At 35.4% G+C, this 18,535-nt stretch overlaps 1 protein-coding gene across 1 annotated transcript in view; it reads left to right on the top strand.

The window, feature by feature from the left end:
- The window catches only part of LOC145692441 (sodium channel protein Nach-like), a 102,903-nt gene that overhangs the window by 20,561 nt on the left and 63,807 nt on the right, over window positions 1-18,535 (top strand). The window contains exon 2 of the mRNA XM_081767749.1: window positions 13,605-13,902. Coding sequence (XP_081623875.1) covers window positions 13,605-13,902 — 298 coding nt within the window. The remainder of the gene's footprint in view (window positions 1-13,604; window positions 13,903-18,535) is intronic.

Below are 18,535 nucleotides of genomic sequence, written 5' to 3'. Positions count from 1 at the left end.
GTTTAAGACAAGTCTTCAAAATACACGTGTTTAAAACAAAATGTTTAAAACAAAACAAAATTTGTTTTAAACAAAATCAATTGTTTAAAAAAGTTTTAATCATTTGTTTTAAATATTTTGTTTTAAACAAAACAACCCTGGAAGTTAGTAAATTTGGGACGAAGCCCAAACTAGCAAAAACTTGAACTAATTACATGAACCTTCGATTGTGCCACCTGCAAAGTCTATAAAAGAAGTGACAATTCACAGCAACTAGGTAACTAAGAAAATGTTAAGCTAAGTCAATTGAACTTAACGGCAATCTTCTGAACAAGGAATTTGCCAACTTGATCAGAAGTAGTGGCTTTTGGGGGGAGGCTTCTCCTTTCTCCCTGCTGAGACAAGACTTAGCTTTTTTGGTCCTCCTGAATAAGTCATAGTCCCCCAAGAAAAACTTCCTGGGTACACCCCTGTATGATTATTTAATTATATTTGTCGCTATTTTATTCGTCAGTTTCGTTTCTATGCAGTTTCGATCGTACGAAGTTTCGATCCTACGCAGTTTCGATCCTACGCAGTTTCGACCGTACGCAGTTTCGATCCTACGCAGTTTCGACGCTACGCAGTTTCGACCGTACGCAGTTTCGATCCTACGCAGTTTCGATTCTACGCAGTTTCGACGCTACGCAGTTTCGGTCGTATACAGTTTTGATCCTACTCCGGTTTTTCCCTATATAACTTCAAAAAAATACTATTACTTAATATTCTGTGATTATAAAATAATTGTTTTTTTATTGTTCGATCATATGACCTTATCTGTTTTCGATCCTACGCCGGTTTTAGTTTCGATCGTACGCAGTTTCGATCGTACGCAGTTTCGATCCTACGCAGTTTCGGTCGTACGCAGTTTCGATCCTACGCAGTTTCGATCCTACGCAGTTTCGATCGTACGCAGTTTCGATCCTACGCATGTAACCCACTTGGCCCACCCCTTAAATTTTGGAAATTAACCAATTTAAACATTGGATATTATAGTACAGGACCCTAATATGTATCATGATAAATTTGGGCGGTGCACCTCGTTTCCTTCTAGGGGTACAAAATTGAAAAAATATAAACGTAAGCAATACGTTATATCACGTGTTTGGTTTTTGGTCGATTTTATCCCCTTTGATGAGGTGTTATTATCGTATATAGTTATATGGTCATGTATAGGGGTCCATTACCTTTCATAAGATATGGGTATATTTGTGCACTCCTTTAAAAATTTGGGAGGGGTACCTTGGCCCAATCCTTAAATTTTGGAAATTGCCCAATTTAAACATTTGGTATTATAGTACTGCATCCTAACATGTATTATGATGAATTTTGGTGGTTCACCTCGTTCCCTTTTAGGGGTACGAAATTGCCAAATTTTAGTACAACCACGTGTTTGTTTTGGCTCAATTTATCCCCTTGGATGAGGTCCTATTACCTTATATGATTATATGGTTATGTATATTGGTCCATCCCCTATTATAAGACATGGGTATATTGATGCACCCTTTAAAAGTTTGGGAGGGGAACTTTGGCCCACCCCTTAAATTTTAAAAATTGTTCATTTTATATATTTGGTATTATAGTACTGGACCCTAACATGTATTGTTATGATAAATTTGAGTGGTTCACCTCGTTCCCTTTTAGGGGTACGAAATTGCCAAAATATAAACGTAAGCAATACGTTGTACAACGTGTTTGGTTTTGACCTAAGTTATCCCCTTGGATGAGGTCCAATTACCTTATATAGTTATATGGTTATGTATAGGGGTCTATTCCCTATCATAAGACATAGGTACATTTGTGTACTCCTTTTAAAATTTGTGAGGGGTACCTTGGCCCACCCCTTAAATTTTAGAAATTGTTCATTTTATATATTTGGTATTATAGTACTGGACCCTAACATGTATTATGATAAATTTGGGTGGTTCACCTCGTTCCCTTTTAGGGGTACGAAATTGCCAAATTTTAGTACAACCACGTGTTTGTTTTGGCTCAATTTATCCCCTTGGATGAGGTCCTATTACCTTATATGATTATATGGTTATGTATATTGGTCCATTCCCTATTGTAAGACATGGGTATATTGATGCACCCTTTAAAAATTTGGGAGGGTACGTTGGCCCACCTCTTTATTTTGGAAATTGCCCAATTTAAACATTTGGTATAATAGTATAAGACCCTAATATATATATCTATTACTATAAATTTGGGTGGTCCATCTCGTTCCCTTTCATGGGTACGAAATTGTCAAATTTTAGTACAACCACGTGTTTCGTTTTTGACCTAATTTATTCCCTTGGATGAGGTCCTATTACTTAATATGATTATATGGTCTTGTATAGGGTCCATTTTCTATCATAAGATATAGGTACATTGATGCACCCCGGGAGGTGTACCATAGCCAATCCCTTAAATTTTGGAAATTTTTCAATTTAAGCATTCGCTATCATAGTATATGACCTCAATATGTATCATGATAAATTTGGGTGGTCCACCTTGTTCCCTTTCATGAGTAAAAAAAATGCCAAAATATAAACTTAAGCAATATGTTGTTCACGTGTTTGGTTTTTGGCCCAATTTATCGCGTTTGATGCGGTCTTATTACCGTATATGTTTATATGGTCATGTATATAGGTTCATTTCATATCATAAGACATGAGTACATTGATGCACCCTTTAAAATTTGGGAGGGGTGTCTTGACTCATCCACTCAGTTTTAGAAATTATTTAATATAAGCATTTGGTATCTTCGTACAGGTCTTCAATATGTACCACTATAAATTTGGATGGTCCACATCGTTCCCTTTCATGGGTAAAGAACTACCAAAAATCAAATTTCGGAGGTTATTGACCCCTTTGATAAGTATTTAGCACGTTATATGGTTTATTACCTCTATATGTTTATGTTCTCTTTTAAATTTGGGAATTATCAAATAACAAAATTCGGTAAACGTTTTCTAGGACCCATTGGTATTCCTCTTATGGCCAAATATTCAAAATTTAGAGGTTATTGACCGGCTTTATTATTGAATAAGTACAGGATTTATTACTTTTTTCATAAGACACAGGTGTGTTTGTGTACCAATCTTAAATTTTGGGAGGAGTACATTTCTTATTGTCATATCAATAATTGGTAATTGTTCTTAGAATTGGGTGGTATCTCTTTCTTTGGGTAAATCATTGTCAAATATGAGTATGATCACGTGATCAGTTATTGACCTATGATGGGATTAGGAGTCCAGGACATTGGTACATTTAAACTTTGTAGGATAATTTGAGAATGCGTCATTGGTTTTGATTATTACAGCCAAATATAAACGTAAGCAATACGATGTAACATGTGATTGACCTTGATGAGGTAGTGTACAGGGATACATAGCTAACCTTATTGAATCTTATGACTCATAGTCTTAAGGAAATACATGCTACAACACTGGCAAAGTTATTGTTGATGCAATTTGATTGGGTGATCAATATCTTTCGTGCAATCTGATTGGCTGATCACTATATTTCGTGCAATCTGATTGGTTGCTGATTTTCAAATCTTTGCTGCATTCAGTTTTAAGTTTTGTTTAAAATTTAAAAATCTTGGTTTCGTTCAACATTTTGCACTCACTGATAAATATGATCAAAACCGTTTATGTGTTAATCGAATAATTAAAAACCGGATAAAGTTTGACGGTTAACCGTGAAACGTAAAATTTTTTTAGTTTGAAAATTTTTTGTTTGAAAGTTTTTGTTTGAAAACTCTTGTTTCAAATTTGTGTTTGAATTTTCTTGTTTCAGAATTTTCTTTGAAATTTATGTTTCAAAATTTTTTGTTTGAAAATTTTGTTTGAAAATTTTTAATTTTTTGTTGCAAAATTTTGTTTGAAAACATTTTGTTTAAAATTTTTTGTTCGAAATTTTTGTTTTGAAATTTTTCGTTTCCAAATTTTTTTAAATTTTTTTGTTTCGATTTTTTTTCAAAATCCTGTACTTATTCAATAATAAAGCCGGTCAATAACCTTTAAATTTTGAATGTTTGGCCATAAGAGGAATACCAATGGGTCCTAGAAAACGTTTACCGAATTTTGTTATTTGATAATTCCCAAATTTAAAAGAGAACATAAACATATAGAGGTAATAAACCATATAACGTGCTAAATACTTATCAAAGGGGTCAATAACCTCCGAAATTTGATTTTTGGTAGTTCTTTACCCATGAAAGGGAACGATGTGGACCATCCAAATTTATAGTGGTACATATTGAAGACCTGTACGAAGATACCAAATGCTTATATTAAACAATTTCTAAAACTGAGTGGATGAGTCAAGACACCCCTCCCAAACTTTAAAGGGTGCATCAATGTACTCATGTCTTATGATATGAAATGAACCTATATATATGACCATATAAACATATACGGTAATAAGACCGCATCAAACGGGATAAATTGGGCCAAAAACCAAACACGTGATACAACATATTGCTTATGTTTATATTTTGGCATTTTTTTTTACTCATGAAAGGGAACAAGGTGGACCACCCAAATTTATCATGATACATATTGAGGTCATATACTATGATAGCGAATGCTTAAATTGAAAAATTTCCAAAATTTAAGGGATTGGCTATGGTACACCTCCCGGGGTGCATCAATGTACCTATATCTTATGATAGAAAATGGATCCTATACAAGACCATATAATCACATTAGGTTATAGGACCTCATCCAAGGGAATAAATTAGGTCAAAAACGAAACACGTGGTTGTACTAAAATTTTGCAATTTCGTACCCATGAAAGGGAATTCGTGTTACTATTCGGTTCAAAATCTGTTGTCGTCGCGAATTCTATCGAGGAATTTGAAGCTTAAAATATATAAAACGATAATCATGCCTGTTGTTCTGTATGGTTGTGAAACATGGTCGCTTACTCTGAGGGAAGAACATAGACTGAAAGTATTTGAGAACAGGATCCTGAGAAGAATATTCGGACCCAAGAGGAACGAGAATGGGGAATGGCGGAAGCTTCATAACGAGGAGTTACATAGTTTATACGGTTTACCCAACATTGTTAGGGTCGTCAAGTCTAGGAGGCTTAGGTGGGAGGGTCATGTAGCTAGAATGGAAGAAAGTAGAAACGCTTTCAAAGTCTTGACTGGTAGACCCATAGGAAAACGACCATTAGGAAGACCTAGGCGCAGATGGGAGGACAATATTAAGATGGATCTCGCAGAGATAGGAATACAAAGTAGAAACTGGATGCAATTAGCTAAGGATAGAAGTCATTGGAGAGCTTTTGTGAACGCGGCACTGAACCTCCGGGTTCCATAGGCCATAGAGTTAGTTAGTTAGTTAGTACCCATGAAAGGGAACGAGATGGACCACCCAAATTTATAGTAATATATATATATTAGGGTCTTATACTATTATACCAAATGTTTAAATTGGGCAATTTCCAAAATAAAGAGGTGGGCCAAGGTACCCCTCCCATATTTTTAAAGGGTGCATCAATATACCCATGTCTTATAATAGGGAATGGACCAATATACATAACCATATAATCATATTAGGTAATAGGACCTCATCCAAGGGGATAAATTGAGCCAAAACAAACACGTGGTTGTACTAAAATTTGGCAATTTCGTACCCCTAAAAGGGAACGAGGTGAACCACCCAAATTTATCATAATACATATTAGGGTCTAGTACTATAATACCAAATATATAAAATTAGCAATTTCTAAAATTTAAGGGGTGGGCCAAGGTACCCCTCACAAATTTTAAAAGGAGTGCACAAATGTACCTATGTCTTATGATAGGGAATAAACCCCTATACATAACCATATAACCATATAAGGTAATAGGACCTCACCCAAGAGGATAAATTGGGGGAAAAGACCAAACACGTTGTACAACGTATTGCTTACGTTTATGTTTTGACAATTTTGTACCCCTAAAAGGGAACGAGGTGAACCACTCAAATTTATCATAATAATACATGTTAGGGTCCAGTACTATAATACCAAATGTTTAAATTGGGCAATTTCCAAAAATTTAAGGGGTGGGCCAAAGTACCCCTCCCAAATTTTTAAAGGAGTGCACAAATGTACGTATGTCTTATGATAGGGAATAGACCCCTATACATAACCCTATATCCATATAAGGTAAGAGAACCTCATTCAAGAGGATAAATTGGGGGAAAAGTCCAAACACGTGGTACAACGTATTGCTTACGTTTATAATTTGACAATTTTGTACCCCTAGAAGGAAACGAGGTGGACCGCCCAAATTTATCATGATACATATTAGGGTCCTGTACTATGATATCCAATGTTTAAGTTGGTCAATTTCCAAAATTTAAGGGGTGGGCCAAGTTACCCCTCCCAAATTTTGAAGGGGTGCATTAATATACCCATATGTTATGAAAGGTAAAGGACCCCTGTATATGTCCATATAACTATATAGAGTAATAATACCTCATCAAAGGGGATAAATTAGGTCAAAAACCCACGAAATTTGAATTTTTGGCAATTTTTTACCCATGAAAGGGAACGACATAGACACCCAATACTGATAGGGGTACATACTATGGTCCTAGGCTACCATACCAAATTTTTAGATTTGGCAATTTCCAAAATTTAAGGGGGGTGGTCCTATGTACCCCTGCCAAAATTTAGGGGTGGGCCATGGTACCCCTGCCAAAATTTAGAGGGGGTGGTCTTAGATACCCCTAGGTCATTGATTTTTAACCTATGACATCACAAATGTCGGGGTCAAAGTCCAAATTTTCCTCAGGTCACGTATTTACTACTTCTTTCCTTTTAATTTGAACGCATCTCCGATTTTAATCACTGCTCTAAAATATGCATATAAATAGATACATACATGATGTAATTGCAACATACATACATTTAACATTGTATTATGTGTGCACTAAATGAAAATTCTAGGATGTAATGAGTATTGTATAGAAATCAGAACTTGCACGGAAATTCATTCATAGAAGAAAATTTCATTTCTGAGAGCTTTTAATTCCGTCAACAGCTTTAACTCCTGTACTTGTTTTTCTGTTCAAACGCATTGCGGGGTTTACTGTAAAACGCAGCAGAAGAGTACTTTAGTTCGTTTCGTACAACGTTGTACCATTTTGGTTATTGGGAGTTTTATTCTTACGTATTAATATGATTTTGTACTTATATACGAACAAAGTTAATGTCTTTAGCAAACAACCACATCCGAAATATAAGCCAACACACGTAATTTACTTCTGTTCTTCTTATCTCTAATTTTTATTCATCATCATCATCATCATAGGTATTCTGCTTTTATTGGCAGGTCACTTGCCGCAGCTGAGAAGCCTCCATGCTCCACGGTCCTCCGCTAACTTTTTCGTCTTCGCGTATGATCTTTTTGTTTTTATATAATCCATTAATTGTAATCTCCTTCGCCCCCTCCCTCTTTTCCACCAACATACCCTCTAGGATGTTCCTCATGATACAATCTCTTCTTAGGCAATGTCCCAACCACTTTCTCTTCCTCTTCCTAATAATATCTGAAAGTGTTCTTTTCTCACCCGCCATTTATAACACTCTCTCATTCGTTTTCCGCTCGACCCAACTAATTCTTTCCATTCTTCTCCACACCCACATTTCGAAGGCTTCCAGTCGATTTTCATCACCTTTACGTAATGTCCACGTTTCTGCCCCATACAGTGCAACACTCCACACGAAGCATTTTATGAGTCTTTTTCTCGACTCTTTATTCAAAGTCCCACAAAACAGACTTTTCTTCCTCCTAAAATCTTCTTTCGCCATTCCTATTGTTGCTTTTATTTCTCGTTCGCACTTCATGTTATTACTAAGAATACTACCCAGATATCGAAAACTATTCACTTGTTCTATTTTCTCCCCTCCTACTTTTATATTTGACACCGACCCCTTCGTTCCAATCACCATGGCTTTTGTCTTTCTAACATTTATTTTCATTTCATATTCCTCAAATCCCTTTCTCATTTTTTCTAACATTTTATTGATTTTCTTTTAAGATTCTGCAACAAGCGCCTTGTCTTCTGCAAATCTTATGCATCTAATCATTCTACCTCCTACCGAAATGCCATCATGATCATGTAAACTCTTTTTCACTATCTCTTCTAGATAGACATTAAATAGTGTTGGCGACAAGGCAACATCCTTGTCGAACTCCCCTTGCAATTGCACTCTCTTCCGTCAGTTCTTCCCCTATCCTAACACTTACTTGTTGGTTCATGTATAAGTTTCTTATGAGTCTTCTATCTTTCCATTCCAACCCTATCTTCGTTAGAACTCCCAAAAACAATTTCCAATTCACGCGGTGGAAAGCCGTTTCTAGATCAATAAATGTAACATACACCTCTTTCTCTTTTTCTATAAATCTTTCACCGATCGCCCTTAATAATCCAATTGCATCTCTTGTGCCCTTACCTCTTCTAAACCCGAACTGCTCCTCCTCAACTTCTTTATTTGTTCTTTCATATAACCTTCTGTTCAGTCTTCGGAGCAGATTTTTAGCTGCATGAGATATGAGACTAATAGTTCTATAATCCTCACATCTCTTTGGGTTCGATTTCTTAGCCATCGGTATCACGATCGTTTTCAGAAAGTATTTTGGCCATTCTCCTGTTTCATATATTTCAATGCATAGTCGGAACAATTCTTCCTTTCCCTTTCTTAAATAGTAGTAAATTAATGTCTATATCTATATGTGTGTGTTCTTGTGTCTCTCTGTCTGTCATCAGCTTTTCTCGTAGAAGGAAATAAACAAGAGCCAAAAAAATTTCTTACAACAATAGATCTATACCAGATCTTATTGTGTACCAAGCTCTTTCCTCAAAATTCAGAAGGAGGGGGAATAAAGAATTACGGAGGACAGAATGTATGCATAAATTCAGACGAAAAACATTCAGGGCACCAGATTCGTTGTCAAATGCATAGTTTACAGGGTCACTGAGACGACTAGTACATTCAAATAAAACTTTAATCTCCATCGTTATGAGTCCCCTTTCAGAGTTGCTCTTCGGTATTTATAACAATAAATACAAACGGCCCGCTTGGATGCGAAAGGCTTAAAAATAAACATTTTTAGAAAGCACTATTACTTTCATTCATTTTTAGAGATGCAGATCCTTTAAAAGAATTTTTTGTAACCATAAACGATAAAAATAGCTAAATGGTTATGATTTCCATTGCCAAAGTAACAGAAATATTGAAGGACCCTCTGCAATAACAATGTAAGTCGAGTTACTTCGATTCCTGATAAAACATACATAAAGAATTCGTGTAAACTTACTTTCCTTTTCCGTCTGCTCTAGTGGGTATTCTGGGCTTCTGTTGTGAGAAAAATACAGTGCGTCTTCATCGAGTCAGCTTTTCCCGGTGCGGATAATAGAGGGCGCCACTGTCTGCCGCTAGTAGAGCAAGCAGTGGTAGATGCGAGAGGGCGAAGCGGTGTGTCTGAAACTTTGTTTCCAAGAGGCGGTTGAACTAAAGGCACTGATACGTAATCATATTTGACGATTTTGCTTCGATGGTCAAAATCGAGCAGTCGAAGAAGAACGACAGAAAGCGGAAATTACGTAAGAAAAAGAAAAATCGTAAACTCTGGCAAAGAAATATAGCAAAATCAGGGCGAAATGCAGTGTTTTGTTTCTTTCCTGGATGATAATATGGAAACAAAAATTGTGTTGCCAAAACTCTGGGTAGTAGAATATTCAAATTTTGAAAAATTCGAATTCCGGATATCCGAATTCAAATTTAAATCTGAATTTCAGATGTCGAATTTAAAATCCTACGTCCTGATTTGTAATTCGAATATGTAATCCGAATTAGGTTTCCGGATTAACTAGAAAATCGGGCAAGGAGGGATGAAAAAGCTTCCACGTAAATGTGTGTCAGTTTCGGAAAGCTATAGTAGTGAAAAAGTCTATTCGGTGCAGGCACCTTCTCTGACACCATTCTGTTCTTTCTCAAGAAACAAGGAAAGCGAGAATCAAGGATTCAAGAAAGAAGGATGTGGAAGCTCTTGTACGATTTGTTACTGTTGCCAGGCATAAGTTCTTTAATAACGTGCTGTATCCTGCTGATATTTTTGTCTCCACTCCCGGACTCTGCATCTGAATTTGACGTATCAGATTTGGAGTTTTAAACAAGGCTGTCAGGACATTACAGTTTCCAGTTATTGAAGCCTACAACGCTCAGATTATTGATATTTTTATCCTTGTGTCTTGCAATACATAAACGTTGTTACACAGGTCGTTATGCGTTCCTAGTGCCCTTTTCACCATTGCTTTAGATTATGCAATAACAGAGTAAAAGCCTACTTTTCCACTTTGGTTATGTATTATTCCACATTTTCGGTATGGGCCATTTTATGTTCCAAAGCATAGACCAAGCATAGCACCGCTTTTCTTTATAGGCATATATACACAGATTCACTCCTGTTTATTACCAAGTTGCACTTTAAGTTTATAATCTTTGTAACTCAAAACCTCCATTTTTCACTTACCTTGTTACTCAAGAGAGGCAATCTATTAATGTTATTCAGTATATGTTGATTTTCAGGTTCCACTCCTGGAAATTTTTCAACTTTACATTTAGACCAATTCACATCAAGTAAGTTCAAATGAATATGCACATAGGTCTACATCTATTGAATACCATGTGTATTTTGACATTAATATTGTTTTCTTTTTTATTTAAACCTGATCAATTGCGATATTGTTATTTCACAGAACAATATATATATATATATATATATATATATATATATATATATATATATATATATATATATATATATATATATATATATATATATATTGTAATACTAATGCAATACAAACAATGGTGAACTAGGAAATATTGAAATTTCACTAGACAATTTCCCTAAAAATAGACAGCCAAAACAATATATCAGTATACATTTTACATAGTACCTTACTGTTCCAGAGATATACAGGATGGCCGGTAATATGTTCAGTAGATGGCATCGCTGAGAACTGTTACAATATTTTACGTGTAAGACAATATTAAAGATCCACAATATTTTCTATTGTACAGGCTTTGTTTTTAATAGACTTAAATCTTATATTAACTACTCACTTAGCAAAACAATGCGTTTATTATGAAAATTAATGTGTAACAGTTTCGCTAGCTATCCACTTGACTGAATCAGAAACTATGAATACATAAAAACTAACATTTAATAAAAGCGAATAGTTCGCAAAACTGTTACACACTAATACAGTGTTTTCATAAAGTATGGACGGATTCAATTCGCTTATAATTTACATAACAAAGCTCATATTGAAATCAAATAAAGTGCAAACGGTAGCGGAAGGATTAAATTTTTACCTGTAATCTGCACCAGCTCAGTTCATTCACCGCCACACCTCCAACTGGGCTCCATTTACGTCCACACATTTGCGTAGGTGGCGCTGGAATCCACTCACAGCGTTCTGCCGTGTTTGATCCGAAATGCCAGCCACAGACGCCCTGATTTTGTCCTTTAAGTTCTCCAAACCACTTGGCTTTTTTTGCATAAACTTCCGTTTTCACAAGACTCAGAAGTCGCAGGGGGTAAGGTCGGGTGATCTTGGCGGCCAAGCGGTCGGGCCACCGCGGCCAATCCAACGGTTAGGGAATTTCTCGTCAAGGAACTCTCACCTTGATTGCATAGTGAGGGGGTGCTCCGTCCTGTTGGAACACGATGTCGTTCTGGATTCCACGTGCCTCCAGTTCCGGAATAAGGTATTTCAACAACATATCCAGGTACGAATCTCCATTCACGGTCTCCTCTTCAAAAAAGAACGGTCCAATCAGATGATCATAGGACACAGCGCACCAAACGTTCATTTTAGGGCTATCTCTCTCATGTGTCTCAAATTCCTTTGGGTTTTCCGTGCCCCAAACGCGACAGTTGTGTCGGTTAACCTTCCCGAAAACATGAAAGGTTGCCTCATCTGAGAACATGATGGCTGAAAGGAGAACGTCGCCATATTCCAACTGCTTGAGCATGGCGTCACAGAAGTTGAACCGGATGTCCAAATCTTCATCATGCAGATCCTGGACTATCTTGATTTTGTAACCTTTGGCCGTGATCGTCTTCTTGGCTATCATAGAACACGGTTGTCTGTGGAATTCCGAGTTCCATGGACCGTCTAGGAATCGACTTCTGTGGGCTGTTGATGATGCTTTCCCTTACCCTGCTTACTGTTGCAGGCGATGTGGGCGGCCTCCCACTTCGAGGACGGTCCAGGACGCTTCCTGTCTCCAAGAACTTAGCATGCCACTTTCGAATTGCACTCTCAGTCGTTGCCGGCTTTTTGAACTCTTTGGTGAACTTTCGACACACCAGAATTGATTATTTTAGCTCTGCGTACCACAGAACACATTGCGCTTTCTCTTTCACCGACGCCATCTTCGATGCGGTAAAAAGATAGTCTTCTCAGAGGAGTTTTTCATTTATTTATTTATTTAAAAGACACACACACCAATACAGTTTACAACTTACTTTTAACAGTCAACATTGAAACAACAATGAAAACAACAATGGATGGGATTTGGTAAGAAACTGACCCTTGCCCTCCCTCTCTCTCTCTCAACGTGTTCAGAGTTGCCGCTTATCTAACAGTGTTGCCAGCTAAAAATTTAATCCTTTCGCTACCGTTTGCACTTTATTTGATTTCATTATGATCATTTTTATGGAAATTATAAGCAAATTAAATCCATCCAAACTTTATGAAAACCCTGTACTTGTTTTACAATAAAAGTACCTGATTTGCTCACGGACTAGTGTGAATCATATTTAACTCAAATGTCTTATCATAGAACTTCACAATCTGGAAAAATAAATTGTTTGAGACTTTAACAGCATTCAAGTAATTGTAAATGATTAAAGCACGCTTGTGCTACCATGATGCGTTACGCTCGTGACTTCTATACACAAATCATGTTCATTTTGAACATTCCCTTTAGCAACGCTGTACTCAGCATGGGACCATGTATCTACCTTTCCCCAAGAGATGTGTGCCGTTTTCTATATTGCTTTAATTAAATATATTATCCTAGTGATCATTGTTGCTATTCCACCGGGACCCATAATAACACCAACGGTATAATGTTGACTATTCGATATTCTACACTATTTCAAGCACACCATTGTACCTTTCAAGCTAATTGGTGCTCTGTTCACCTTTATCTCTATACCCTGCTCTGTCTGTGTGTGTGTGTGTGTGTGTGTGTGTGTGTTTTTTTTTTGTTTTGTTTTTTTTTTTACCTTCTATAGTTCTCAAACGTTGAGATATCATATAAGCATATAGATGTTTTCCTTGCCTTCTTATAAAGGAATCAATCGCGGAATCTTAAAATGCATTAGCGTACCATCCTGTACATGCACATATCATTATAGTTTAGTTATAGGCGTTTGGTTAAACTAAGTTATTCACATGCACATATCATTAAGTTTAATTTCAGAACACATTGTCTTATGTAATCACAATATATAAACTGAAATAAAGAAAAATATCATTGATGTGACTAATGTAGCAATACCACTTCATTTGCAGATCATTGTGTTGTCAAAGTATGATGTTCCCTTAACTCGAGGATTTGGATCGTCTTATTCCAATGACGTTTCCTCTTTCATCAAAACCTACTATGCCGAGTTTCTTCTGAAAATAGAGACTGTCGACAACTCTGTTAGGACTCTTCCTGTGGCATCTAGAAACTGCAGATTCCCAGAAGAAAGAGAGGGCATGTGGGCATTTCCTTTCTACAGCTATTCTGCTTGTATTGCTCAGTGTAAAGTGGAGGAAAAAATGAGAAGGTGTCATTGCACAGACAGACTTATCGGGATAAATTATGGTAAACGTTTTCCTTGTATATTATACTTCAATTTTGATAGTGTAGAAATCACTCATTAAGTAAGCACAGCAACATATTTTAGAATAAGCTTTAATATTACATATTTAATAATTTATTCGGTCAAATTACGGATCATATTGATCACATTAATGAAAACTGAAGTCTAAGAACATTATGTATGGATTAACGTGGTTTATATGCAGCTATGAATAAAATAATTAAAAATAAATTACCTACCAGAAAGCAATGAAAAAATGTTGAAAATATATAGAAAATACAGTACAGCATAGGAGAAATATAATTTATTATGTAATTATAAAAGTGATTATATTTTCATAAATATGTAAGAACCTACAGTGATATATACATACACACACACACACACACACACACACATATATATATATATATATATCGAATAATATTTAAAATTTCGAAATTGTACTATAAAGAAGCAACTGGTATATGGTCGAGTCAACCTTTGGAACGGAGCAGGTGGTGCAGAGTACAGTTCGCATTTGCATATTGGAATAGTGGTCCCATGGTTGACGGTGCATCAGGTTTAAGGGCACATCTTAATATTCACTTTGTTGAATCTTTATAATAGAAAGTGGTCATTGGAATGTCAAATAACACAAAAAAGATTATAGTAAAAGTATTAATTTTACATATATGTTGCCATTTAAGAAATAAAACTATCTAATGAACTCATACTATTGACGAAATTCATTAGATAAAATGCTTATAGAAAAGCTCGAATTTATATGCGTACAGAATTATTGAATGTGTATAACGTGATGCTCCCAGTTTTACATCCTTTAAATTAACAAGTATCATGTAGGCTACTAAATAGCGTTACAAATTTGCATCAATTTCATTTACATAAATAGGTTATACGTATGTATTGTCATTTGAAGGTAATGCGCACGAATAATCAACGTGTTTTTCCTGCTTTACAAGTGAATATCTATGGCGCTAACGAGAGATGGAATAATGGAAATGACTCCCAATATCAGGGGAATACAGTTACAGTTTTTCAGTTACTGTCTTTAGTAAGCTTCATCCAACTGTTATGTGTATTGTGTGACAAAGATTTCATTTCATTTTCATTTTTGTTAATTTTAAAATTGACCTTCATTGAATATGGTGAGTTTGAAGAGAGAGAGAGGCCATGAATAAGAAATATCCTCTAAAATAAGCCTTTATTTAGGTATACAATACTCAAGTAGGAAAACTGACATCGCGCCCGTTTGGAGGAAGTGTGTGTAAACTTTTGACTCATCCCATATTGGTCTCCGGTCATAAGATCCCTGGACTTTAGTCAATTTTATTCTGTGGTTTAGTAAAGACGTTTGAGTACGCCTAAAGTTTCGATCATGAGCTTCTACACTAAAACTTATTCGGCGTCCGGGTAAATATTCGGGTTAAGGCTACTGTCTTTGAACCTTACACCAGTCGCTGATGCTTCAAATGGATGAAACATTGCAATTTCCTGTAGTCGTGCAAAGCAGTTGCTCTCTGTCATTATTCAGACGTCAATTACCACTGCAGTTTCTAGTAAGCTATTTTAATGCGCTTACTCACAGTTTTATTTGTACAGTAGTATTTCCCTACATCTACTTCGACGACGGGCCATGTTCCATACCTTAATATACTCCTCTCACTACGAAGTCGAATTCCTCTAACGTACCCCGGTCTACAGCTACTTTCCTTTGTGAGCGGTAGGCAACATTAGCTTTACGTTCTTCGTGGATTATCAATTTTGCCTTAATCCAATAGCATGTACTGATTGTTAAAGATGATAAACCTAGTTATCTCGGTAACATGACCATGCCCCCTTCTTGTCTGTGGGTGATTTTGTGCTTCCTCCGAAATACTTCTGCTGTCTGATCGGAGTTTCTTATTGTGCATTGTAGCTATTTGAGAATCAAAAATTGTGCCATTCTTCTTCTTCTTTTTGTGGTGTCTATTTTTTTGCTTCGAGTTCCCTACCTCTCTGTAGGTATAACCGTCGTGTGGCCACCGCTCTGCTTCTATTTGTACATCACTGAGTTTCAGAGGAACGCCATTCTGCATAATATTTTGAACCACTGTAAGAAGTACCCCTTCCTATAAAATGCCAAGGCAAAATGTACCTCCTAAGTAAATGCAAGTCTTTCGAAAAGTCAGGACATTTCTTCATACACAAATTATACCTCCTTTTCAAATTCCAGCAAATACAACGTGTTGCTGTATTCAACATGGTTTAATGGTAACAAAATACATAGCACTACACAGGAGGTATATCTTTTCTGGGGAATTTATGCCTTCTCCCAAATGTATATTACAACGAATAAAATTTGGCGGTATATGAAAAGTTGCTTAATGTTAACACTATATACTGGACACTTCTTACAGAAGAAACTTAAACACACTCCCATATAACAAAAAAATGAAAAATGGAACACATCCAAAGCCAGCCTAATAATTTAGAAGAACACAAAACGCTAAACAGGAATATTTTCTAACTTCGCAATTAGCTACCTCACATCTTAAAAAGCAAACACAAGAGTACATGAAGACTGACTTAATGTTAATGCAATACAAAATATTATAAAAACGGGATGCTCCTTACTTAATCAAATTATACGCTGTCCCAAATTCCAAATATTGCATGTTGGTAGTATTTCATACGTGGCTTAAAATTATCAAAATACAAAACATTATACAGATAGACACTTCTTGTCTTAGCAATTTATACACCCTCCCATATTCAAAAATTCAAGTTCCATTTGGAGATTAGAATTCAGTCTTTTGAGTAGCTATTTTGTATACGCAAGTAAACATATTCTGAAGTTTACAAAGGTTTTCGGTAAACACTGTTGCTCCATCACTTTCAAAGATATTGATTTAAAAAAAATATTTAAAATAAAATTAAATGTCCAATGAATTATCTCCATAACACCTGTAAACCTACTGCGATGCAAATATATTTAATAAAAGTTGAAAGTTAAAGTTTGAAAAACTTTAATTGTCACTTTTTAATTTAAAACTTTCAACGAAAATTCTTTTGTACAGTGTTTAAGAAGTGAGTTAAAAAGGACATCCTACTAATTCAGTTCTTTAGACTATTTTGAAAATTTCATATACTCAAAACTTTATAACACAAACTTGATTAATGTTATTTTTCTTATTTCCTTCAGAACATGATTAACAATTAACTTGACCCAATAAAATATTATTACAATAAAACAACAAGCACAATTGAACTGATCTGAATACTTTAATAATAAAGATATACAGATTACTTGTAAAATGAACTATCAGTGTAGTTGCAAATACACAATTTTAACACATTAAAAGAAAACATGAGTATAAAACAAGTGGTCTCAATGATCACATTTTAACTCCTTGTTACTATAGAAAAATATTTATTTTTGAAAATTTGAGATTTTTCAAGTGGAACGCTTTTTTCGATATTTCAAGTTGCACATAACCGATTTTCAAAAAATCGAAATGTTTGAAGATCACAAAAGAAAGGATGAGACTCTCAGATATCAAACTCAAGAAAGTGGTACGCCACGATGATATATCTAGCAAAAATTAAAGATGGGGCTTAATTTTCATTGAAATTTTTAATTTGAGAGTTCATAAATTGGGTTTTATTACAAACGTTTTATAAATATGAGTATCAAACTACACTTAATTGTATACTGACAAAAATGTACTATACTTTTAAAATCTACAATAATAGTGCAATTTGTGTACAAAAAACAAAGAATCATATATTTCGTCAGCAACCATCATTGGTTGATTTTATATGGGTTTATGTGTTAACAACACTATGCTTAGTTGGCACTTACGTTATCTTACAAAGATGAAACTAATATAGTTATCACTCTTTGGAACAAGTAAGAGAAATTTAATACAAATGTCAATATCGTAGCTACGTATGAAGACACCATGGACATAATTAGCTTTTTCAGCATAGTGAAAAATAGATGGGGAGAGACATTCAAAGCTTCACTGTGATATTATAAAACACGTATGGTATTTTAACTGTGATATTGTATTTTAACATTTGCTAACCACATTGGGTATAGCCACGAAGGATAAAGATTGTATGATTTATGAAATCATGGGGAGATATCAAGTAAACACAAGAGAAAAATAAACTGGTATCCATATAGAATCTCAGGAGTTGCATGTCTGATATTGTTTTGCATTGTTCTGTGGAAAATAAAACAACTCGAGGGATATCGAAGATTATAACAACTTTCAAAATCTCTATAACATAATAGGTTAGGATAGTACTAAAAGCTTATGTTCCGTAGGTTTTGCGTAATCACCAGATAAGTATTCGAAGATATTTTACATGCAAAATAAACTCATTTTAGAAGATAAATTTATGTCATTCGAATTGATATAAGGAGGTTTCTTTGTACTGCCCTTTATAGTATTTAAAGATCTTCTTCGTGGCTAAGCAGTTAGTGTACACGTTTCTGACGTATGAGAGCCGGGTTCGATTCCCAGAGAGATCTCATGTAGTTTGAATCTTACCTTAGCTTTAGGTACGCGACTTGTATGGCCTCGCTGCTTAAAGGGACGTTAAACTCAAGATCAAATCAAACCTAACAAGATATCTTTCAAATTC

The sequence above is a fragment of the Thermobia domestica genome, chromosome 8 (genome assembly GCF_964235325.1).
Source record: "Thermobia domestica chromosome 8, izTheDome1.hap1.1, whole genome shotgun sequence".
Classification (NCBI taxonomy): Eukaryota; Metazoa; Arthropoda; class Insecta; order Zygentoma; family Lepismatidae; genus Thermobia; species Thermobia domestica.
Note: the sequence above shows the minus strand (reverse complement) of the source record. Positions and strands in the feature narration are given on the sequence as shown.